The 26,297-nt window shown below is 40.6% G+C and overlaps 1 protein-coding gene and 1 long non-coding RNA gene across 9 annotated transcripts in view; one reads left to right on the forward strand and one right to left on the reverse strand.

The window, feature by feature from the left end:
- LYN (LYN proto-oncogene, Src family tyrosine kinase) overlaps positions 1-21,901 on the reverse strand; it is a 50,004-nt gene extending 28,103 nt beyond the window's left edge. The window contains exons 1-2 of one of the 8 annotated variants that reach the window (XM_063393860.1): positions 21,749-21,901; positions 566-639 (exon numbers count right to left, since the gene is read on the reverse strand). In XM_063393860.1, coding sequence (XP_063249930.1) covers positions 566-634 — 69 coding nt within the window. In that variant the 5' untranslated portion in view covers positions 635-639; positions 21,749-21,901. The other 7 variants (XM_063393850.1, XM_063393891.1, XM_063393879.1 and 4 more) reach the window with 7 other exon arrangements.
- Positions 21,638-25,849, forward strand: LOC134548814 (uncharacterized). Its single transcript, XR_010079916.1, has 4 exons — positions 21,638-21,755; positions 22,233-22,329; positions 24,768-24,895; positions 25,039-25,849. It is a non-coding gene; the product is annotated as an uncharacterized LOC134548814 (long non-coding RNA).
- Positions 25,850-26,297: the final 448 nt, after the last annotated feature.

The raw sequence follows: 26,297 nt of genomic DNA on the forward strand, positions 1-26,297 counted from the left end.
GCTGCTCTCTTCACCTCTGCCCCCTCTGCTCCCCTCCCACCCTTACCTACACACCTCAGACAAGGTCCAGTAGTGGCCTTCAGCGAGTAAAGCTGACTAGAGCTGGTAAAGAATCACCCATCATTACTTCAGCCTTTAACTGGAATAACCAACACCTGGATCCCATAGCTACTAAAGACCCAACACCAATGCTTTAAAAAATGGATCTAAACTACTTCTGGTTTTCTAATGTCATCTAGCATCCTTCTACAGACAGTTATATCTACTCAAGCATTGCCAAGTTTTTTTTTTAATGCAGAAAACTATGACAAACATGAAGTAGCAAACGACCACATTTTAAATTTTATTCCTCTAGGTACTTATTCATTATTCACTAAAAGCTCAGTTGTGGATTAATGATAATTTGAATTTTTCCATGCATATGCTTTGGATTGAAATTTAAGTTATGCCAGTCATGCTTTGTTCTTGCTACAGGAATTCTCTCCTGAGACTATCTACTTACTGGCCTTTGCTGTTTATTGGACGTTGGATCCCTCACATAAATAGTTCGTTCAGTTTTACGTACTGGTTGATTCTTCAAATCTAGCCCATCTCCATGCAGATTGTCTTTCCTTTTTGATTTTATACACCCCATATTTCCTGTTGAAATAAAAAAAGTATTAAACAAAATCATTGCGCAGTAAACCAAGCCCTTTCCCATGAAATCATCTGGGCTACATAGTAAAAATGTGCTTCCTTTTCATAAAAAGTAGTTCATGGGAAAAACAACTGAAGGTTAGGCCCACACACTGATAGCTCTTTTCTGTTGTAAAGGAAAGAAATGACCACACCTGTTGTAAAGGAAAGAAAAGCCACAGATGAAGTAAACAGTTATTTACCATTTCTTCAGATTTTTAATATTTTCTCCCTAGTGTACCCTTCCCTGCCCAAACCCCTTGCATCTTTCTGATACCTCTCTGACCTTTGGAATAGATATAACAAAAATGCAATTACTGTAGGCATAACTTTTATCTGTGTATTTTAAAGAAAAGACTCTTTTGGAAGACACAGGACAAAATTCCTGCCCAAATCCTGAGAACGGCAGCTGGAACTAGCAACGCCTGTATCTCCCCACTTCATCTTGCAGATGCCAGTCTAGCAGGGAGCTCTGTTTGATTCAAATCCTGTCTCACACAAGGCTGATGACTTGTGCACTCCAGCTCCACAGCAGACACGCTGCTGCTGTGCCCAATGCATCTCCTTGTTCACACAGGCACGTTACAGCAGCCTGAAACAGCCAGTGAGTGTGCCAGTGATGGCAAACCACCACACAAGGACTTCATTTTCAGTATCATTTAGAAGGCTAATCCTTCTCTCAGGATGTGCATCCATGCTAAATCAGATGAGATACAGCTGTTAGCATCTGCATGACTGGAACCTGACTGCTAATCCCGTGATACAATTACATAGTACTCCAGCAAATACATATACAACATTATCTCTGCAATCCTCCCTCCGAGGAGAGTCATTATACTTACTCTTCAAAGAATCCACTATGAATGCTTTTCAACCCTCTCCTTCCTTCCTCCCTCCCTCCTTTCAGGTCAGTGCTCTAATGCTAGGTTCACAGTCACATTTTCCCTTGCAGGCACACAGTCTCACTCCCCCCCTGCCCTAATTAATCTTTAAAGCCAGTTCTTTGAAGAACAATGTAAAACCTAAAATAAGAGCTCGGTGCAAATATAGGCTCAAGTAAACAAACACAGCTGGAGAAGCTACAGCAGATTGTACAACTCTCATCCCACTTTTACCTTCATCTCTAGGATAGAAAAGGTTCATGGGAGTGAACAGGTGAAGCAGGAGCAGAAGTGTCCATCGGCAGACACAACTGTTTCAATGCCTTGCAGCTACAAAAATTAACCAGATTGGTCTGGGTTCATATTAAGACTTTTCATACTTTTGTAAAAATACCTAACAATAATAATTATTAGGTAATCACAATCCTAACTGATTGCAAAAATAAACCAAGGCACCAAGCAGTCCCACATGGAAAGTCTCAACTTCCAACATCACCTTCATTTAATGTCCTATCCTGCCACAGAGGAAGCACTACATAATGACACATGCACTGTCCTATCCACAGGAACAATGTTTTCTTCTAAATGGGACTAGAGGATGCCTCCTCTCCTACCATTTCTGCAAATTATCTGTCACCTACTGCCAACAAGCCTTGGATGTCCATAAGATTCCAGCAGTGATCTGCGATCCCAGTTCAAAGCAGCGTTAGAACCCATTGCTCCCCTTCTTGTCTCCTCTTGAACTAAAAATAAAAGGAATCCTACAGAAAATCAACAGCCACTGAGCAGGCAGAGAATAAGTTTCTTCTTCTTGAGTGTCAACATTGCAGTGTTCCCACACATATTTGAAAGCACTGGAGCACATCTACATGCAGGAGCTTCCCTTAGAAGCAAACATCTTTAATGCTTAATTTTATTGCTTCAATTTTTTTAGTGCTCAGCTCCATGTGGGTTACATACTAGTTGTTTTGCAATACTGAGAAGGATTTTTAAATTAAATTTATTTTACTTATTGATAACTGTGGGTATGTAGATGATTCTTGTCCTGTTATTAATGGTACACAGGAAATTTCTGTACACCCACAGGCAGACTGGTGTTTGCAAACTCACCCCAGACATCAGGAAGGCCAGTGTTTAATTACCTGCTGTATCTGCAAGATCAGGTATTTATCCACTTAAGTGCTAACCTTTTTGCTCTTGAATAGTTCTGCTTCTACAGAACAAAGAGCTGAAGTGGAGGGCATGAAGTAATTTGATCTAAGCTGTCAGCCAAAAATCCCTTTCCCTACTCCTGCAAGAAAGCTGAGCACATCTTTAGAGACTGCAGCATGCCCAGTGTCAGTCTAAACTCAGAGAAAAGCACTTTTCTTCTGCAGATTGTTTTCTGCAGCTGAAAGCACATGAACAGCTGTAAGTTAAATCTGCTGTGCGGCTGCACTGATAAACTCAAGGTTGGCATTTGTTCATGGCAGCAGCAACTGATCAGTAACGACTGTGTAGAGGTGCTTTGAAATCACAGAAATTTACTTGATGTCGTGTGAAACCACACAACTACAGTTTGTGAGATGGCCTTCTGAGGGCTTCAAACAAGGAGAAGATCCTGAGCCTCATCATGAAGCACTGTTTTTACTGGGTTCTTTTCCTCATAGAGATGAAAGTCCACAGTCCCCACAGGACTTAGCTAGTTCTACATGAGCAAAAAAACCCAACAGTTGGTGCTGAAGCCCAAAGCTCGTTATTGCCCCTTTCCCTCCAGTACAGCCCCCAGGACTGAACATTTAGGAGGAGCCAGCTGATAACACGGGTTTACCTAAAGATGAGCCCCACATTGAGTTCTCCCACAGCAGCCCCGTTCTTGCACTCCAGTTCTGCTCCAGAACACACATTACAGCTTAGCATGTGGGCAACTGCTCCAGGAGTGGGATCCTGACCTAACCAAAATGCCAGTGCAGGGCAGAGTGTACAAATAAATACAACATTGCACTTGCTGTAAGTGTTTATTTGCCTAGTGCTCTGTTGCTGTGTCACAAGGAAGTGTTTTGTGCAGATAAAAAGAGAATGAGAATACAGTAAACAAAGAGCAATACAGAGAGCCCAGCATCATTACAAACCAAACTCCATTATTCTTTATCAGAGATAAAAATAATTTACATATAAGAGAAAATGCTGCCAGTGGCTACTCTAGATGTTTCCCATTCCAATAGTTCTGCAATACAGGAGACACTATTTCCTATTCATGCTTTTCATTTATTGTCCTGTCCACACTTCTAGACATGAGAGATTAACACTGAATTAAAAGAAATTCTATTTAACATAGCTGTGAATCTTTATAAACAGATATCTGAAAAAGGAACAGCTTCTATTTTAATAAAGAGCATACTGTAGTTCGTGGCTAAAAGGTAAACACAAGTACTTAGGTTAACAGCTGCAGCAAGGTGACAAGAATCTAGGTTCAGGCACCCTTCAAAAAGCCACAGGAGTGTCTGTAAGAGCAATCACACAGAGCCTCTGCAGCAGGTTTTTCCAAGACACTGATTTGGATGTCTACATTGGCCTTGAGTTTTCCCTCTGAATCCCTTATCTCATCTTGCTACTACAGCACTCGGGTCTGAATTCCAAAACAGTGTGGGAGGAGTGGAAGCCAGAAACTAATGCAGCATTCTTCCAGGGTTAATAGCTGCTGTCTGTCCCCAAAACAGAATTGCTTTATATACCTTTTTCTACACTTCCAGCAAAGCAATGTGTCTAAAGACACAACACTTCCTACTGCAAGCAGTCAAGTTTCATGTGACCATCACCTGCCCATCCACCATCCACAGCATCTGGGGTTACATTTTGCCCCAGTGCTTACCCTTTGCATCCTCTACAAAGGTGATCTCACTTCTCGTTTTGTGTTCATAACCATTCTCTTCCCTGTGATTTTGTTACAGACAACATCTATGGTGGGTGCACATTAGAAATTATTTCCTACAAAACCCACTTGACATGTCTGGTCTTTTCTTGATCAAAGTCATGTCTTCATGGAAATGATTCTCAAATCATTATAGATTACACTACTGCTTTTCCAATATTAAAGTAATTTAAAATAATTAGAACCACAGCACTGGGCATGCAAGCTCTATTTTATCAAAGAAGTATGTATTTTATCCAATAAATATCTGTTGTTGAAAAGGTCAGTAACGATGTATCTAAACACCAGTGCTCTATATGGCTTAGGGTTTTAACAGATATAAACATATGCATTTCAACAGGTACATAAAAAAAAATTTGTATTCAATTCAGTACAAAGGGTAAACTCTTCTTTTAAACCATAAATTTCTCATGCATAAGGATAAGAAAAAGAAATTAGGACCTCCAACTTACTCTAAGTGTTGAATATTGCTCTACATTTAAACTTCTGAATCAAAGAATAGGAAGCAACTGTTTACAACTATATATAAAAGCTCAACTGATTTCACACCTAGAGCTTTAAAGGGAGTTTAGAAAGCAGAGGAGTAAACAGTTTTATTTTGAAAACTTGAAAACAATACCATTGCCCTCCTCTGTTTTAGATGTTTCATTCTGGTCTTCAGTGCCACTTGGTCTGCTGCTACTTCACAGGTTAAGTCAGAGGTGACACAGTGATCTTCATCAGATCTCCTGAACTCCTGTGCATTTCCACCAAGGTCAAGGCAGAAGTGTCTCACAACTCAGAGGGATCAATTTAGATTAAAACTGCTGGGGAGGAAGGATTGTAAGCCTGGTCTGGTCAAGGACACAAATACCTGCTTTCTCAGAAGCTCATCCAACATTCTGTCTCTTCAATCAACTGTTCAATTTTATTTCTATGAAAAAAAATTTAAAAATCTTAAATGTAAGTACTTTGTTTACCTTAACCTTCAACACTTACTTTCACTTTATGATGATCTGCTTCCACATCATCTGTGCTACCCAAGTGTTGGAAGATCTCCTTTATCTCTGTTATTGGGACTATGAGGAGGACTATTTCTGGGAAACCTAAGTTCATTTCTGACCCACCATCACATGGCAAAGCAACTGCCAACAATACAAAGCAGGACTTTGAATACGAAGCAGGAATTTAGCTAGAGGTGGTAAAGCTCAGAAATGGCTTATCAGTACTGCTCTACACCTATTTGTGCCCATGAAGATTTGCCACCAGACCATAGTGAGAATAAGATCAACAAAAATATTATCTGTGGTTGGGAGCAATATGAAAGCATCAGCTGGAGAGCAACTGAAGAGAAGTTGTCTTCTGTTCTTCCCCAGTCTCATAAGTTGTTAGATTTAAGCTTGTTCAGCCTTATTTTTATACCTGCAATTCACCATATATATATAGATCTATATATTAATGTAATAATATATGATATTATCTATAGATACACATTTAAATTTTACTGTAAGTCCTGACTGTCTGATAACTTTGATCATATTAGGCTCATGCAACTGCAGAAATCTGGGGTCAGCTTTCACTTTGAGCTTGTTTCACTTCCTACATCTTGTTTTTGCACTGACGACTAGCTAGGGGAACTAAAGCAGTTTCTTCCTCCCTTGCCTTTCTGCTAAAATGGTTCTGTATGTCTCAACCAATCCTTGCTGCGTGTATTTTAATATCTTTTTAAATTTAGCTTATTTCTGTAGGTCTGGATCGCCTCATCTCTGTGTCTCCCAAATTCATCCCTTACATGATGTGAAATGTGACATGGGCACAAATCACCACGTGCTCCCTGCAATGCTTGGAGAAAGGAGCATGGATAACCTGAGTCTACTCAGTGTTGGTTTTGACAGACCTGCCCTGAGTAGACTCTTGCTGCTCCTCAGTGGTGAGAAGCCAGCATTTAAAAGAAAATGGAAAAATAATGGGGGAATTATTTTAACTGCTTCAATCTTCTTTGTGGAAAAGGTGAGACAAAATTAAAACAATATTTTGACATACATATCTATATAAACTGGTGAAGAAGAGAAACAAGTTAACCCCCAGTGTAACCAACATTACTGTGGCAGAAACGTATGTAACAAGCACGTTACTGTAAAATTGCCTCAAACTTGGTCTCACTTAAATTTTCCAAGGGTGCATGTCTGCAGAGCAAGACAACACAGCTATCTAGATTATCAACCACAATTAGAGCAAAGGACTACCAATTACTCTCTGGGAAAGGCAGATCTGTTCTAGGCAGCACAATCACTTTGTACAATCTCAGAAGCAAGTTTGCCACGCTCCATTTTTAGAAACATTAATGGGTGATAGTGGGGAAGAACAAAATATTATTGCTGGAAGGTTTCAGAACCTCATTGTGCTTGGCTTAGAAGTTGTAATGTAAGTCCCAGTCTTAAATATGCTTTGGAGACAATAATGGCATCTAGCCCTTCATCCTCTTGGGAGATTAGGAAGAAGTCACATCTTTTTCAGCCTCTCTTCTAGACTTTAAAGACCGAACACTCCCAGTTTCTTCCACTTCCACTGGTGATCCTAGCAGCCCTTCTCCATATCTGTTTCACTTTGAACCCATTCCTCTTAAGTACAGGAGTTTGGAACTTTCCAGGTGTTTCAAGATGATTTTCAGCAATGCCTTGAAGCAAATAGTATTACTATTTCTTCCATCTACTGATATACACAACTCAATAAATCCCAGAAATTAATTTATGATTTTCACACTGTCATCACATTGGCCTTTCACAAACATATGGCCATCCAATAAGACATCCAGGTTTGTATCACTTTTCAAAATGACAAACTATTGTCACAGCAGACTTTCCTATCTGCTGTGGCATTATCTTACACCCTGATGTTAACTTTCTCCCCATTATTTTCCCAGGCTATTTGTCATGCACTATATTCTCAGCCACCTGTGTGTTTCTAATGCCTCTTAATATCACAAGGGGCCTCATAGTTTTTCATTGCAAATGAAAGTACTTTTTAAAAGTCTCAATGTAACGCTAATGTAACACCAGGAAACAGAAAGTGGTCCTGCTAAGAGACTGGTAGTGGTTCCTGTCTGCTGCACTTCCCCCTGTTCTGCTTCTTTCACAATTCCTTCCTTAAGCAATTGAGACCAAGACAAATTCTACTTTGTCCATCCTATCAGCTGTCTCAGATTATTTTCTATGCTTTCCTATATCAGTTACAGAAAGTATCACCCTACCACCTTCATGCTCCCAAACACCTGCATTCCTACTACACTCATGCATCTGTCACATTTCTACTTCCCCTGCAATGCTCAGTTTTGAGCCCTGCACCGTATTTCTGCCTCTCCTTTTCAGAGCCCTGATTCCCAACATAAATGCACAAATGTCTCAGTCCAACTAAACCAGTCTTGGTGGGCAGACACCTTCCCCAAATCCTTTACCAAGCTGACTACTGTTCTCAATGAAATTCTCACCACCTCTGTTGTTTGGTGTCCTGTTTTTCTTTCCCACATTTGCCTTCATATTGAAATGAGGGGTTAGGACTCTGCCATATTCATACCTCAAGTCCACTTCCCTAAAATACAAATTCAAGTTACAACAGGGCCAAAAGGTGTGCTGCCAGATAACTATATTGGAAGTGGACTGTGGATTAGAATCAATAGAGTGGTTTGTGTTGGAAGGGACTTGCAAGATCACCTAGTTCCAAGCCCGCTGCTGTAAGCAAGGACACCCTCCACTAGACCAAGTTACTCAGAGCCCCATCCAACCTGGCCTGGAACATTTCCAGGGATGGGCCAGCCACAGCTTCTCTGGGCAACCTGTGCCAGTGACTCACCAACCTCATAGTACAGAATGTCTTCCTAATATCTAATCTAAACCTGCTCTCTGTCAGTTTAAAGCCATTTCCCCATGCCCTTATAAAAAGTCCCTCTCCAGCTCCCTTGCAGGCCCCCTGTAGGTTCTGGAAAGCTGCTCCCTTGTCTTCTCCAGGCTGAACAACCCCACCTCTCTCAGCCTGTCTTCACAGGACTGGAGGAGTCATACAGCAAAAATCCCCCAACAGCTGACATAAGAACTGAAAACTTTTGGTGAGATAAAATATCTGAGGTTGCCGTACTGATGCAGTATTGATGTGTTTCTGGAAAAGGCAGACCCATTCTGAGCAGTAATATCATCATATCATATCATAATCACCTCATAACTCATATCAATCATATCTCATATTGCATCATATCATAATCATAACTTTTTTTCCTATACTACCCATTTAAATTATTTTTTTCTTACTAGATAAGGCTTTTTAGAGATGCATTAGCTAACATAAACTAAAACATTGCTATACTAAATGGCAAATAAGTGATTTAAGTTATCACATCTCCAACTTCCAATAGGAAGGAGTGCTTTGGCAATACTAATTGTATCAAAATAAACTTCTATATTCAAATGTCACTTTCAGCCTTTGCCTATCTTGCCTTTAAGCGTCCAGGGAGAGGGTAACTTTATTCAGTGCCTGGCTAAAAATCACAGTGTTTGCTGGAGCTCATAAATGATAGCATAATACACATAATAAATATCATCATAGTTGATGACATGAAAGGTAGCTCTAATAGGGATGTGGAGCTTTGGCCAAGAAAAACAAAAATCTTCTATTTTTCATAAATTCACCACAGTTTTGTCTAGATTAGTTAAAATCTTGGTTTCATGCAGGAATTTTGGCAGTGTTAAAAAATTACATTAAAGTAAATAAAAATCAGCAAGAAACACTGAAAATAATGTCACAGTGGTGGTATAATGATGTTATAATGCTTTCAGAAGAATGAAAATAAAATCCTGAAACAAAACATCACACTGAAACGAAGCAGAATTTTTACAAACTACTGATGTTTGTTTATTCAGTTGAAGAAAAAAAAAAAAAACAAAACACAAGGAAGTTAATCCACAGAAGACTGTAATTTTGCTAACATTGCATAATAGACTTTATATATTACGAAAATGTTCCAGATTCATTTAGTCAGTATTTTTGGCACTAATTTTAAACCAAACCTTACATTAAAATAACATCTGTTTTCTGACCTTGTCATACTTGCTTCATTTTATTACAATCATTTGCCCCAACTGCATCCTCCAGAATTTTGAATCAATCTCAACAATGAATTAATTCACTTTGCCAGCCCTCAGGCAACCACATCTTCCATTTCCTCAACTTTTTTCCACTGTACTATATCTTTTGAAGATAGGGGAAAAGGTCAAATAACATCTTAATTTGACATAACAGAATAAATACTTCTATGAAATTCTTCAAAAGGATCATATGACATGGAACAGAAAAGCTGCGCCAACACGTTAACCAACTTAAAGCAAAGGTTCCCAAAATACTTTAAAGTATTTAAAGTGTAATGCAAGCTATAAGTAAAAATGTCATTTTCTTGACTGCTAAAAACTCTCAGTAATGACAAACAGCAGCTTCATATAACCAAATCTCCATTTCCAAATGAAAATTTGGCCAAACCACTACACTGAAAAGGATCAAGATTCTTCCTAACTCTTAGGAAGTATCCCAATCCAGCTAGCAAACCCCAAGGACGACATCTACTTTCCAAGTTGAGTGTATTTATGACTCACATACTGTTTTTTTCAGCTTTAAATGCATGATTATGGCCAATAATGGCAGTGTGCTAAATTTTCAATAGTCTCTATTTGCCCTGCAAATGTATGGGCATAATATGTAATATACATATTTATGTGTGTATGTTGCTATGTATGTCTATGCCTGCCACTAGGATCTTCTTCACTCCTTTTTAGTGATTAGAGCAATAACTGTGGTATAGGAAAATGAGAGACTACCCACAAAAAACCCAAAGGTGTTAGAGTGAGGTCCAGGAGAAGACAAAAGGTCTTCACCCTCATAGCAAGTGACATGATGGAAGGATAGGACAAGCTTCACGCAGTTTCTTTGGAGAACATAGATCTGAGAACTATCCTTCTTCACTCCCAACAGTACTCACCCAGGTATTCATCCTCCCCTTCTTCACAGACACTTTGCCTCCCAAAACAAGGTGTAGTTGATAGATGTGCAACCAGAGCTTCTGTGTGAGTCCAAAAGGCCTGGTTCATGCCCACAGTGGCTTTACTCAGGTGTTGATTTCAATATACTGTTTGATGTATTGGAAAGCAAAGGCACAACCACACAAACCACCTCAGTATTACTGTGCAGTGCCCCATGCCTGCATTTACAACGTGACACATGAAAGAGAAGTGAGAGCTTCTCCCTGTTTTCACGGAGCCTCAGAAGACAACAAGGGACAAGGTGAGCAACTTGCTGACTTATAATGAGTTTGGGGAATGATTAGGCTACACCCTAATGAGCTCTTCAGCTGAAATTTGTTACTCTGCCTTCTGCAGAAGGTGCAAAAGAGGTATATTTACAGCTAGGTGCTGATACTTGAAACCTTTGTCTCCTTCAAGTAAGGCGGCCTAATGCTCAACCTCTACATGCACGGACAAATGGATTGATGGGACTCTTGTAGAAGCAAATTGTTAATAGCTACTATAACTAAGGGGAGAGGATAGTTATTTATGAAGGTGGCATTCAATTAGTTAATATGTTGTTGGCAATAAAGACTATTTTGCAGATGTGTTCTCCTGCTTTGAAGTGTGCCTGTAATTCAAACCCATTGTTATACTGTAAATAGAATGCAAAGATTGTGAACATCATTAAATTATCACAACTTAAAACCACAGAATTGTTAAGGTAGCAAAAGACCTCTAAGATCAACAAGTCCAAACTACTTCCCCAACTGCCGCATTTAGAGAGGTATTTTGAATGTTTTCAGGGATGGAGCTCCTACTACTGACCTGGGAATCCTGTTCTAACACCCGATCACACTGTCAGCAATGAATTTTTTTCTAATATCCAATCTAAATCTCCCCTGGCACAACTTGAAGCAATTTCCTCTTGTACTGTTGCTAGATGCTTGGAGTAAGAGATCCTACCTGCACACAACCTCCTTTCAGGGTGTTGCAGAGAGTGGTCAGGTCTCCTCTGAGACTCCTCCAGGCTAAACACCCCCAGCTCCCTCAGCTGCCCCTCATAGGACCTGTGCTCCAGACCCTTCCCCAGCTCTGTTGCCCTTTTCTGGACTTGCTCGAGAACACAAATGTCCTTCTTGTAGTGAGGGGCCCAAAGCTGACCACAGGATTTGGGTGCAGCCTCACCAGTGCCGAGTACAGAGTGACAATGCCTGTCCTGCTCCTGCTGGCCACACCATTGCTGATACAGGCCAGGATGCCATCAGCCTTCTTGGGCACAGCTGGCTCATGTTCAGCTGCTGCCGACCAGCACCCCCAGGTCCTTTTCTGCTAAGCCACTATCCAGTCTCTCTGCCTTCAGCCTGTAGTGCTGGTGTGGGGCTGCTGCTACCCAAGGGTAGCACCTTGGGTATTTGGTCTTGTTGAACCTCATGCACTGACCTCAAGCCATCAATCCAGCCTGTCAAAATCCCTCATTGTGTCAATAAAAACATGATGGAGGACAGCAAATTCACAGCCAGCAAGCCCTGATGAAGGTTCTGAGGGTGGTCTCATAGAAAGTGTGCCACTTCTCCTTTGGGTTTACTTTCTGTTTTCAGTGTGTTTAATAAAAGAGAGAAATGGGAAACAGAACATAAGTGCATATTAGCTTTTGTTCTTTCAAATTCAGGTAACTATATCCCCAGGGAATAAATCAGTTTTTATAAACCTTACCTGGTTTCATGCATTCTACAATCCACTTTCAGCATGGATTATGACAGTTATGGCTAAATCAGCGAAGAATGAGTGTCAATGGCTCCTAACTGTAATAGCCTTGCCATTGTGTAACTCATATTACTTTGCCCCATGCTGCATTTGCCATTCTGCTTCATTGGTCAGAAAGTGTTTTTATCTGCTGTCAGCTCCATGTTTGAATGCTGATATGTACTCATGACTAAACTTGCAACTCAAACATAGCATTCTTGTTATAATAGCATCATACTGTGTCTTGAGCACGTCTGAAGCATTGAATTTCACAAAAAGAAGGAGATTTTTTAAAACTATCTTCAAACACCAGTATTCATTTAAATTGTAAAAAAAGAGTTACTCCTCCAACAGATTGTACTGCATTTCATTAGCTGTACAGCACTAGATATATACAGAACTCTCTTGAAACAGAGGACATTGTACCGGGGTATGTAATATGGATTCAAGAATTAATTCTATGCTCGAGTAAAAATTTGGGGTTAAATCATTCATGCTGATGTGAGCTAACACTCAGAGTGCAGTTCCTCTGAAAGTTTGCAAACACTGGACAAGTTTGTTCAAGTTGCAAGAGGAAACTGCAAGAGTTCTCAGAAAGAAAAAAAAAACCAAACCAGCGTCAAATCTGGTGCCACTAAATTACATGGCAGAAATAAAATTTTTTGCTGTTTAATCCTTGCAGGGATACTAGACCAGCATTCAGCCCTAACTGTTTAAGTATCCCCAGGAGGAACCACCTTGTCTTGTTCTCAAGTAGCAGAATTTCCCTTGACTTCAAGGGTGTAAGAACATCCTCCAGGTTCTGGCACTTCACAGAAGCCTATTTATAACCCATTCATTTTGCTTAATTTTAAACTCTGTGTTAATTATATTCCTTCAAGGGCATGAATCTAAATCAGGAATGTACAAGTTGGTTTCTTGCTCAGCTTAGTAAACTGTTTCAAGCAACTGCTGCAATTTGTGACACATTGAGTAGCACCAAAGGGTATCATCTGAACCAACAGTTTGCTGCAAACATGATAAATAGAATTAAAAGAGCTCTATGATTAGCAGCTTTGGCAGGATTTTAGATTAGGTCCTAGAGATCAGAGGGTTTTTTTAGTAGATACAGGTATACTTCTCTTAAGTCTACCAAACATACCCTGAGGGGCTGCAAAATGTCACCAATTCGGGTCTGTCTTTACATGAAAGCCTGTCATGTAAAGAGGGAAACACTCTCTAACTGAAGTCTTGTGAAACTACATGCTCAAGCTGGAGTGGCAGTAAGAGCATAAAAAGAAATACCTCACTCAAGGAAATATGTCACTAGATGAACATGAATAAGAATTCACATCCAAGTTCCTAAGCATATTTTTCACATTTATTGCACACATAAGCGTGAACAAGAAGTTTCTCTGAAGTTAACCAAAATTAGAAATATTTTACATGCTTTCTATTTTCATAAAGGAATGAGTGTGAGAATCTGGAAGCTCTCTTTGAAGGAAAGACTGTAGATACCTGGTGTGACAGTTCACTTGACTGTTCCCGCTTCAAAGGTTCTAAGGAACAATTGGAGTGCTCTAATTTTAAACATGGGTATGTCTGCAGGTGGTCTTTCTCAAGGGCAAGAATGAACAGTTTCCCATATTACCAGGACAGCAGCTATAAAAGCATATTAACTTGATTAAAGTTCTTTTATATTTGAGAGAAATTATTCTATGCTACACAGAAGATCTGACTAGGGGACCGGTTTAAAGATGCACGTTGCATTTGCTCAATATGCTAATTCATTTCATGTTCAAAAATTGATTAATAATTTGACCTCTGCTACTATTTTAACTTTGCCTTGAAATTTCTTGCTTTCTCACTCTAAAAACAACCAACATTTTTGTATTCTCAATATGCCACTACTGGATTGTGCAGCACTCAGTATTTTCTGCTGTATCTAGTCCAGCTCAATGGTCAGTTGGTAGCAGATGAAGACCCAGCAGTTCCAACCATAGCAAGTTTCACTGAACCAGGCTCTGATGCTGCAAGTGACAGCACCACAGCTTGCAGGAGCTTCACAGACTTCAGAAGACTCACACCAGGACTTTCTGCACAAAGGGCAGCACACACCTGAAAAAATAGGCCAGCACTCACGGTAATTCTAGCAGATTTAGACTCACAGTGCACAGGAGGACCACGACAGTAATTATTTTCACATTCATACTGCAAGAATTTCACAGTGATATTATTACAACCATACTGGCTGCTCATTAAAGTTTATAACCTTCTTAACTCCACATAACTCAAGTATACAGCTCACAGGCAGGACATGTGATTAAGCTATACTCTCAAAAACTGCCTTAGATTGTGCACAAGCCCCAGTGTTTAAATGTGACTTCAGCAGTCACGGCTCATGCTAACTTTCAAAGCAAGAACTAAAACCAAATCAGTGTTCACAATGGTTATCCAAGCTTGTTTCAGGAGAACAGTAATGAGTCCACAACTTGCATTTTAATTCCACACTATTAAGTGTTGAGCAAAGAAGATGCTTTAAAAACTGGTAAGACTTCTTCATTGTTTGGCCATGCATGGGAAGTTCTCAGGACAACACAAACCATATGAGAAAAGGTGTAGGAGAGGAGGCCAAAATCCCTAAGAAATCAGAATTGGGGTTAATACTGAGAAAAAACTTAAACAGGAACACTGCAGAAGCAGAGAGACAAAAATAAAAAACAATCAAATAAGAATGCAAAGGATAATAAATAATTGGGTAGAGACAATTATAGTCCCCAGGAAAGACAATTATAGTCCCTAGGAAAGCATATATTCTCAATCACTCAATCAATATGACAAGATACAGAACATGTAATAAACATATGTATTCTGGGCTCCAAGGAGAAATTACTTTCTTGTGTCATACCATACAAAATACCTACTTTTATTGCAGCAGTAGGGAAAAGGACCTTTCACTCATCCAAACCTAGTCCAATACATTTGATTTGAATAAGCTACTCAAACACATTTTTGACACTTGTAGCCTCGCTGAAATGTTGCATTAGGAGCAGAAGTATCCTACCTGAAGCACCCTTTTCCCACTTGTTCGCTCCACCAAAACTCTTCTGCTGGTGCCAGCTCCATTGAACTAGGTCCCTCTAAACTTGCACTGCCTTCTCAAAGCTAAATTTCCAAAGTTTCACTTTCTGTGGGGTCAGTGTATGGACCACACCAACACCAATGAGCACAGAACATCAGTCCTGGAGCAAGAGCTTTGTCTCAGCACCACAACCCCACAATACCAAGACTTGATTTCTTCTCCACAGACCAGCACACATGCTGATAAATTCATGCTTTGCTTCCCTGAACCAGAAGTGTTTACAAGGAGGGTCAATGCTGGCTCAAAAACCTTCTACATGTGCCACTACACAGCACACAAAACCTACATGCAACAGAAAAGAAGCTTGAACAGAGAAGGTCAAAGCAGCATCACAAGAAGGGCAGATAAAGCGGCAGGGGCCAATCCACACTGACCATTCTCAAGACAGAAATCCATTTCAAGTCAGTTTGAGGTCACAATTTTCAATCAGATGTGTCAAATAGCAGTTAGCTGTCTCTGAAGATCAATTACACCTACACATAAACTGTGCTCTATTCAGAAGAGTCTTGCTGACCACCTACAGAAATAAAAAGTTGCCCTTAAACAAGGCACAGCCTTAAAATACTTTGAAGACCATTTCAGTACCGACAGGTTGGTACTCCACTGAACTTCATATCTCTTCAAGAGGCTGGGGGTAAGTATTTCTGGATGAGTATTCCTTGATAAGTAGTTTACAAATGATAAATTGGATTATGAAAGGTGCTTTCCCAGAAACAAAAAAGTAAATTTGCTGCAGACATCTAAATCAAGAGATGAAATAAACAGTTTATAACACTGACAGTCCTCAGACAAAGTTGGAGAGAAAGAAACAGCAGAATGATGTTGGCAAAAAAAAAAAAAAAAAAAAAAATAAAGATGGGAGAAGAAAAAAAGGGAAATTGTGGTAGGGAGTACCCCTACAGCAGTGTAAAGACTGAAACATGGATTTTTCCAGGAAACTGGGGAGAAAAAAAACCTCAAACAAACAGCACATTATTACTAATGAAGACATTTGAAGCAGTGTGTGTCAAGGACTTTTTTGGAAACACTGGTAAGCATTATGGCAGAGGGAGGGGAATTTCTCCCAAGGAAATCTAGCAGGAGATTTTGAGAAGAGGCATAGTGGGAGCACTGCTGTCTACTACCTGCCATCAATCATGCCACCTACATCCCAAGAGAAACGGGCTTAGAATTCACCTGAGTATGACTTGGTGCTTCTCCACTGGTGCCAGCAGAGCTGCTGCAATCTCTCTTGAAGCCAGTGCAAATAGAGCTGGACAGGAAAAGGAGGACAAATTGCCACACCAGCAAATCCAGCAGAAGAGTTGCTTAAAAGGCAGGTTTTCCAACACCCCTCACAGGCTGCAATGCTTCCCTCCAGCCTCTGCACAGTTCAGCACATCTTTTGCAATGCTAAGCCTGGAGTTACAAAAATGTACTTTGAATCCAATTTGCACATTCTGCTACATCACAACGGCACATTCAAATGACTCTTGCAATGTATTTCGAGCAAGTTAAACACAGAACATCCAATATAGGATTTCCTCTTTCTCCTGCCCATCCCCTTCCTGTTTGTTTACCAAAAACTTTCACTTCCTCAGTGACACTGACACCAGCTCTGGCAACCACTTAACCCTGGTTCTCCACTCCTGCTCCACTCACACCTGAATCACAGCTCCCCAGGGCATTTAGTACTTACTGAAGGGTTTTGAAAACCCATCAAAACACATGGGAAGGCTGAGGCTGCTGTGGAGAAAACCATTTTCTGTCCACTGGATCTAATGAATATAAACCTAGTGATTCTGGCAAGGCACACTCGGAGCAAGCATTTTCAATATATGCAATAGATGTGCTGCTATGCAGATCTTTCCCTACTCAGTTGGTGCTACCAGGAAATACTCTTTTTGTCTGAATACAGTAAAACTTAGCCACAGGTCAGACCTACTGGTTTATAAATGTGTTACCACTATATAGGAATTCCCATTACATATCTTTTAACTTTTGGTATTAATTTTGTTCTGAGCCCCTAGTACAGTCATACATGGAAAGAGAAAACCTGCATAGCAGCCAAGTATATTTCTATACTAATTCCTGCGATACCATATCGCTTCAGTTTAAACCTAAGACAAAACCTGAATACGATTTCATTACAAAAAGCAAACAAACCAACCAGATTAGTATTCACTTATCTGTACAAACTAATGATGGAAAGATGAAAAAAAGCAATAGATTGTAGATACCACATCAGAAAGCCCACTTAACAGATTATGCTTTTTTTGATGAACTTCCTGAAACAGTTGTTTTTTTTTTTTTAAACCAACAAAGGAGAAGTTAAAAGCACAGCCCAGAGGGAGTCCTTTCCCTTCAAAATGTTATCATTTCCATACTTAGAGCAGCCCTCTAAAATAGAAAAAACTGCAAAAAGTGCCATTGTAGAAGACTAGCTGCATCCCAGACTTCAACATCTGTGGTGAACTATCGCATGTTCCAGTTTAAGACTGCACTACTGCCTACCACAGCTGGCCTTTGCATATTAAAATAAGAAAATCTACAGTATGTCAACCAGGAAGAAGCAGCCTTCTGCCACATGCAGCAGAGGCCATAGAGGAAGAAGGCCACTTTGTTCAGACTGTTTATCATTGTGGTCCTTTGAACTGAAGATGTAAGACAAATGTGCTGCGCAAACACAGGAACCAATTGTAGATACTTAAGATGCCAGCAGTTTGAAAAAGATAGGCAATGCTGACCTAAGGGAGAGCAAAGGCTGGCCTGGACAGTGCTAGTCCACCCTTTTAACCTACCAGAGAAATGAGATCTACCCATTACTCCCTCCACCTTTCCCTAGTGTCCTCCTTCTCTTCCCAGCAAAGTGTTACGGTCAAAATACCAGTTTTCTTCTGACATTTGCCTGACAAAAGTAACCAATGTGTCTATCTCTATGAGTAGTTCTTTAGGGCACAAAACAAATACAAGTATGTCATAAATATTTGGAGAAAATGCTTCCAGCACATGATGAGTTCTGCCTTTGCGTTTTGTTCCATGAACCCACATTTTTCAGGAAAGATGCTGAACTCAAACGTGAATAATTCAGTCTCGGAAATTACAGCATTTAATGACAATGTCAACAGGAAATGTATCTGAATCAGGCAAAAATAAATATGAAAGCACAGACCTTTCCATCCTTCCCTGAAGGACAATGAAGTTTAAACTAGGAACAGTCACACTAAGGACAGTTACATTGTATCTGTCTTTTATTAGTACAGGCGGGTTTCTTTGAGAAGGCACCATCACTGTTTACAGGGTGGCAGATTCATTTGCCCTGTATGCGTCATTAAAGACTGTTTTCATACAAATGCAATTCTACATTTTTATCTCCAGTTTCCTGTGGTATGGCTTAGCAAGTCTGGAAGCCTGTCTTATTATACCATCTCTAGCATTTCCACACTCTCATGAAAGTGGGGACAGAAACAAATGGGAGAAATAGGAAGCAGGAATATGATCAACAAGACAAAAAATCCTAATTCCCAGCTGGGCAACGACTTTTTCTATAGAATGAAGCTTTTTTGCTTAGAGACAGAAATCCTACAGAGGCAATATTATAATAAATGCTGCTTAACAGAGTCACGTGGTTTGGTGTAATTATTTACACACATGGCTCCATAGCTTCAAAAGGAAGTATCATTCCCTGCATATAAAGCTCACACAACCCTCAGGATCCCCAGCCCACGGATCCTCCTCCTATCCCTTGCATTAGCACATGACAGCTCATATCCTCTGGGATCTCTGTGGCAGCAGACATCCACCTCTGTGAACAGCCAAGCTACCACAGCAGATTGCTAGGAATCCTAGGTTATACCTAACACCCACTCCATTAATTAGTTAGTTTAGTTAGTCAGTTATTCCCCACATGCTTGTCTTCCGTGTTCACTCAGCTTTGAAAAGGGGTCCCTGAACCCCAAGAGTAAAAATGGCGTTGTAACTCCCTGGACAGAAGAAAAAAAGTCACTCAGTTACTCAGGATATGCACATACGGAAAGAAGCAAAGATCCCATCTCCTTCCCAGATCACCTGGGCTTTGACAAAAGCAAAAATTGTCTCATGATCAACATATGATAATCCCAAAACCTCAAAGATTCCTATTAAGATTTAAAATAACATGCAGAGTAGAGGCAGGCAAGCATCTCCCTTTTGTGACAGCAATGGCATCACATCTGAGATTAAATGCAGCAGCACTTAAACTTTCCCAAATAACTGCAGAGATCAGTGCTGCTCCCTGATGCGCCCCACAAGAAAGGCCAGGCGTAGCACCTCTGATTTGGTGAGACATCCCACTGAAGAACAGGCACTAAGCGGAGCCAGGAAGACCTTGGACTTGTTTTTATTGCCTGTCCCAGGAACTGTTTCCCGCAACACTTGCTGTTCTGTGGTGTCATTTAGCTTACAGGAGTCAAAAAGGCCATAGGAAGAGAGGTCACTTCAATTACATAGATAAACTGGGGGTGAAAAGTACTATGAAATAGTTACTTATACATTCATAAATACTTATCTATGCATAAATACCTGCAAGGAGTAGTTTCACATTTATGGAAACTCCCTTGAAAAGGGTAACATTAAACCCCACAGTATTTAACAACTTAAAGGCAATGGGGTTTAACTTTGCATTGTAAAGTTTCACAATTGATTGCTTTGTCAGAAAGTCATTGCACAACTCCACTGGTCAAGGGGTTTAAAAAGGAAGGCCTAAACCCTACCATGTGTTCTGTATATTTTTGTAGGAAAACCTCATATTTACTCAAAACTAGAGAAAAGCAGAATAACTTGAAGTCAGCCAGCTACTGTACAAAGATGATAGTTCTATGTCATCATGGTTAAAAAAAAATTATCTCAACAGCACACAATTAAAATAGATTTTTGTGTTAAAGAATTCTTTCCTAACTAGTCTGTAGCTCACAAAGTTGAAACAGAGAAAGAAATAAGCCTTAAACTTCAGAAGAGATCCATAAAATGATACATCTTTTGATCTCAAGGTTCATTAATTTCAATCTTTCTCCAAGGTTTCATAACATCCTATTAACAGTATCTGATTTCTAGCATGTTGCTACTTTTTCAGAGAAAACAATTTGATTTTTTTTTTCTCATCCATACTTTCGGTGCTGTTGATAGTACATATTAAAAAGATAACACCTATTCTGTCCTCAGTGCTGGGTTGGAAACAATCCACACAAACACAATTTGACTCTCCTTGTGGTAAAACTGAGCTATGTTTTCCCAACATAGCTTTGCAATTTCTCAACACATATCTTCTGCTTTTTGTTTTAACTCTATAGTGATACTGTGTTGAGTGCAGACTTATCTATGTGGCACTTGTACTTTACAGATATTTTCAATTAACATTACTATTCCTAAATTGCAAAAGTCTTACAGGTATTTGATGGAATCAAGCTTAAAAATTTTACTTTTCAATTTGTAACCAGATGTCTATTAAGATATACATTAAGATTGCTCAGAGTGATTCTCTTTCTTGAAAGGTGGGAACGAAAGGCAGGAGATAGGATATTGATTAGGGGTTTCAGATGAAACCAGCTTTGTGCTCCCTATGTATATCCAGGGGAATATAACCTGGCTAAACAAGTTTTAAGTGTTAATCCCACTGGTCCTTAGTGCCAGTGGAGAGGAGTAAGGCAGCGAGATGAGTTTGTGCCAACCCATTCACTGCAAACGCTTGAAAGATGCAATTTCAACAGAAACTCTGAACTGCTTTACTGAAGGTACAGCATCAGCTCCTAAATAAAATTTTAAGGAGAAAACCCTTCAAAACCCTTCCTCAGGAATACAGTACCTATAAGAGTAATCTGCAAGAAATACCGTGCACCAAACATCACAATGCTATTTTCTCATCTTTCTTTTAATTCCAAGCACATTTGAACATACAGTTAAGAGGAAGAAGCTTCAACTTGCAGAACGCACCAGAAATTACGCTCCTAGAAAAAAGCCGTGGAAGAAGGGATACCCCGGGATCACATCACCTCACCTTAGCCAAGGCTATCGTTTTGGCTGGAAACGCCGACTGCAGACTTTAAGCAGCTAATTTCACACGCTGCCCGGCACCAAACAGCCAGAAGGCATCCGAGCCCTCCGGCTCACAGCAGAAGCCAGGCAAAGGGGTACGAGACAAATCACGCTTTTGAGAACGATCCTTTTATCCCAAACGCGGTTATTTCCCTTAAGACCCCATCCAGTCCTACCGGCAGCTCGGGCGGCAGCGGCACCTCCTCGCGGGGGCAGAAGCGAGGGAGAGCCGCTGGGAAGCTCCCGGTGCCGGCGGGGGCGCGGCCGGGCAGCCTCGGCGGCTCCCCGCGGGGAGGCGGGCGGGCCGTGCCGCCGCTCCGGGGCAGGCAGGCAGGCAGGCACTTACTTTGCCGGTGCTCGGGCTGAGGGCGGCGGGCGGGCTGCGGGCGCGCCGGGCGCGGTGTCCCGGGCGGCGGGGCCGGAGCGCGGCTGGCGCTGCGCGGGCGGGGCGCGGCCGCGGCCGGGTCGGCGCGGGGACTTCCTGCTGCCGGCAGCGTTTGCATGCGCTGGACAGCGGGGACAGCGGGGACAGCGGGAGGGGGCGGCCCCGGGCCGCGCCGGGGCGAGGTGCGGCAGGGGTGCCGGGGGTGAGCCCCGCCGGGCTGCCACAGCGAACAGCATGAGGGGAGCGAGCCTCCTTTGAGAGTTACAGCTAAACAAAACCCTGTTGGTGGTCTGAGAGGCAAAATAAGCTTTTTGGTTGTTCCACCAACAGCCAAAAAAACATCTTGAACTTCAAAAATCCTCTGTAAGCAGCTTCTAAGGTCCATTGGAGGCTTGTTTCTCTCAACAACAAGTAAGCTTATCTTTCAATGTTTCTTTTCTTTCAGGAATGATTTACTAGCCTGGTGAAAAGTGAAATAAAAATCTCACATGTCGGCAAAACAGGAAATATAAGTGCATGGACATAACAGCCAGAGGATGCAGGTGAAAAGCTTTGCGAGAACTAGAGTCAGGGTGTCAGTGTGCACTGCCAGACCACGTGGGCAAGTTCAGGTCATGGAGATTTCTAAGGCAGAATTTCAAATGAGAAGCATTTAAGCTTTCCATATAAAAGTGTTTAGATAATGGATTAAGTTTGAGAAACAGTGAAAGTGTTACTAGATGCAGGACACTCAAAGGCAGCTCCGTACACTTTCCAAAGTCTGCGAGTGCAGCCTAACCTGTTGGTTGGAGTGGACTCGGGAGCTGGTGAGGACTTCTGTCAGGATACCCAAACAGCTGAAAACAGCTCAGTGCAGCTCACACCCTGTTGGGATGATGAGGAGAACCTGATTAATGCCAATAGGACTCACAGATCTTTGGTGCTGATGTAAAGGCCTGCCAGTCACGGTGATGTGCAGCTGGCACGATCACTTCACTCTGGCTGGTCTGTGCTGCAGTCCCGTCCCAGTGCCCTGGCTCCCGCACACAGGTCACTGCCTTGATCCTCTGGAAGACTCAGTCCATAGAAGCAGTGATACAATAATCTGTCACATTTCTTAATCAGTCCCAGATGTCCCTGGGCACCTGTGGAGCTCTGGGAAGTAGTGGGCAATAGTTTCTGGTCTTCTTTGAGTTGCATCATCAATGATTAAAATAATAATGTCTACTCAGTATTAGACCAGCCTCTAAAAGTATTGTAGGGTGAAACACTAAGGAATTCCTCAAGTTCTCTTAATAAAAAGTTGGTAAATATTTTCGCCCTTCCCCCAACTTAGGTAAAGGTATTTCATAATAACAATAATAAAAAATAACAATAAAACAAACCAGACAACAACTTTTTTCCCAATGAAAAGTTTACACAAAAAGGAAAGATCTGACTAAATATAGATTGTCTTGGGCTTGGGGTTTTTTTTTGTAAGAAATTTGGATTCCAAAAGTTTATGTACAATGGGCTATTTCTGTGCACTGTTAGTACCTCATGTTTCCATTTTTCCTATAGAGCAAGCACCTTGATCTTGTACCTTTCTTCTTGGAGAAGTGCACAGATCTTCTTGTACACATCTTCTTGCACAGATCCCACATGTGTCTAGTTTCCCCCCCTTTCCTCTTTATTTCTTCATTTCATTTTCAGGTATTCCAATGAGTTTAAAATTCAACTTTTTCTAACAAAGCAGTGAAAATAAAATTTAGTTTCAAAAATATCTAATAAATTCCAGCAGTCTAGTAGAATACAATCTTGTCTATAATGTGAATAGTCTGGAAAAATAAAAGAGGTGCTGAATTATCCTTAATAGATTGCTGTGGATTAGTAAATTAAGGAGACAGAACAAACTCATCAGGTTTGCCCTAGAAGAACTAACATGAAGAAGTGTTAGAGTAGAATAAATACACTATGCTTTATGAAAAAAATTTAAAAAGACAGGTTGTTAGTATAATTTGAAATGTCATGGGTTTATGTATCCTTGTTCCCAGTGTTAAGAAGAATATATACGAAATCTAGAAAGCATAAGCAGAATAGGATCTTTCTCTCATTATATATTCATCAGAAGGGGGAAAAAAGCTGATTCCAGCCTCACTACATCTGTAGATCAGCTGTTCATCACGTTTTAAATGTCTTTGTGCACAGATCAAGAGGGATGGGGGATGGTGTAAAATGGGGCAAGAATGAAACTTCAAGCCTGTCACTGAAGGGGAAGTCCTTGCAGGAAGGACTGTGAGTCACATTAGCCAGCCAGCGTTCATGCCCAGCAGTTGATTTCCCACTCTGGGCAGTTTTGACTCCCAGACAATGTCTCTGCTGCTGATTTTAGCACGACTGCAAGGCAGTGCTCCAGTATGGAGGCCAGCTGGCAGTGTAGGAGTCCACATCCATGATCTTGGCATCCAGAACATGGGGTCTACCCCAAACTGGCCCATGTGTCCTGGTTTCTGTTGGGATGGAGCTCATTTTCTTCTTACTAGCTGGTGCAGTGCAGTGCAGTGTTTTGGATTTAGTATGAGAATAATGTTGGTAAAAAGCTGCAGTTTGGTTGTTTATGCTTACCCTAATTCAAAACCTTTTTCAGTTTTCCATGGTCTGATGGCAAGCAGATGCTCAAGAAGGCAGGGGGGAGCTGACCTGAAACTGGCCAAAGGGATGTTCCATTCCCGTCATACCCAGTATTTATATATATTATATATAATATCATATACTGGGGAAGTTGGCCAGGAGGGGGCTGATCATACCTTGGGGGTGGGCTGGCACTGATTAGTGGGTGGTGAGCAACTCTATTGGACAACACTTGTTTTTTCTTGCATTTTATTCCCCTCTCTCCCTTTCATTACTACTACTACTAGTAGTAGCACTACTACTACTATTAATACTGTAATTATTCTTTTTTACTGAGTTTCAGTTATCAAACTGATCTTATCTCAACCCCTGAACTTTTGTTTTTTTCCAGGTCTCCTCCCTATCCCATGGGGAAGGGGGCAGTGAGCGAGCAGTTGCCTGGTGCTTAGCTGCCAGCCAGGGTTAAACCACAACATCATGTTAACTTTCAGATCAGCTCTGGAATATTTTTTGAGAGTGGTAAGTGGCCTGGGCCAGGGATTAGTGGAGCAATTTGTCAGTAGACTCAGAGGAATGTCTAATGATGTTTGGTTGGGCCCTGTTAATTACTGACTTAATGAGCCTTGCAGGGTCCACACCAATCCCTCTACGTACATGTGTAGGTAGCTGCTGCCGATCCCTGTTTGGATTGTGTCTGGGGGCATGAAGAGGCACGAACTGCACGGAACAGTGACTCTGGGCAGTAAATCAAACTTTGTCATGGACAATGAAAACAGGCAACAAACTTCTCTACATTTTATATATTCTTCAATCTCATTGTTGCTGAGCTCTTTCTGCAGTGTGTTTGAACACAAAAGCAGAGCATTAATAGAAGACTGAAAAATAGAAAATAAACCATAAGTGGTATAACCAGGGAAATAATTTGAGGGAGAGCCCAAGGAATACCTGGTTTCATTCAATTAAAGAAAAAGCAGGGGAAAGATCACTTTGTTCAAAAATAGATTTTCAAGGATTTAAATTCTTCATAAAAGAACAGGGAAAGATAGAGCACAGACACATGTAAAGCTAAAACATTTAGACATCTGGCTGTTTCGTATGAGCCAGAGTTTTGGAATCACAACAGGCACAGCCTTTTCTTTAGAAATTCCAGCACTTACACAGTTACTACTTGTATTGCTTTTCTCATAATTTTATCTCAAGACATTATAATTAAGTAAATTGCATATTGTCAACATGCTTTATAGTAAGGTAGCAATTTTTAAACAAGTAGTAAAGAGGGGATTATAAAAATGAGCTACAAGTCATGCAGTCATTGTTCACTCGGTGTTGCTGGAGAAAATAAAAGCAGCATATTCTTTAGCATTAATTTTTTCATTATTTCCTTTCTTACTGTAACCTATTATTTTAAAGAAAGTCATGTTGACCTATAAGCAGAATATTTATAAATGTTGTTGTAAATATACTCTTCATGTGCTAAAGATGGGTTGCTTTTGTTTGTTCAAAGAAAAATAATATAAAAAATAAATTTTACTTTCAAGTATGAGACAAATTAATGCACCTTATATGTGGATATTCATCAGTTCCCATTCTCATTTCCAGTTTGGAGCCTGAGAAAATTAAGTTTTATGACACTAAAGAGAAATTAAAACAAACAAACAAACTCTTAGTTTTTAAAGGTAGTTCCATTATGATTATTTGAAATGTATCACACAATAATTTAAAGTCTTGACTAATTTTGTGGTTAAAATTTTGGAAATTATTTAAAAACACGTTGGGGAATAATGCACAGATCCTTGTAAACTTTGTATATTAATTCAACATGCATTTGACCTGTTGTTCAGACTAACAATACACATACTAACTAGGCTAAACTCGGGAAGGCTGGCATCTTTCCTGTAGGCAGTGGTCTGGCTAAAGCACA

The sequence above is a fragment of the Prinia subflava genome, chromosome 1, assembly GCF_021018805.1.
Source record: "Prinia subflava isolate CZ2003 ecotype Zambia chromosome 1, Cam_Psub_1.2, whole genome shotgun sequence".
NCBI lineage: Eukaryota > Metazoa > Chordata > Aves > Passeriformes > Cisticolidae > Prinia > Prinia subflava.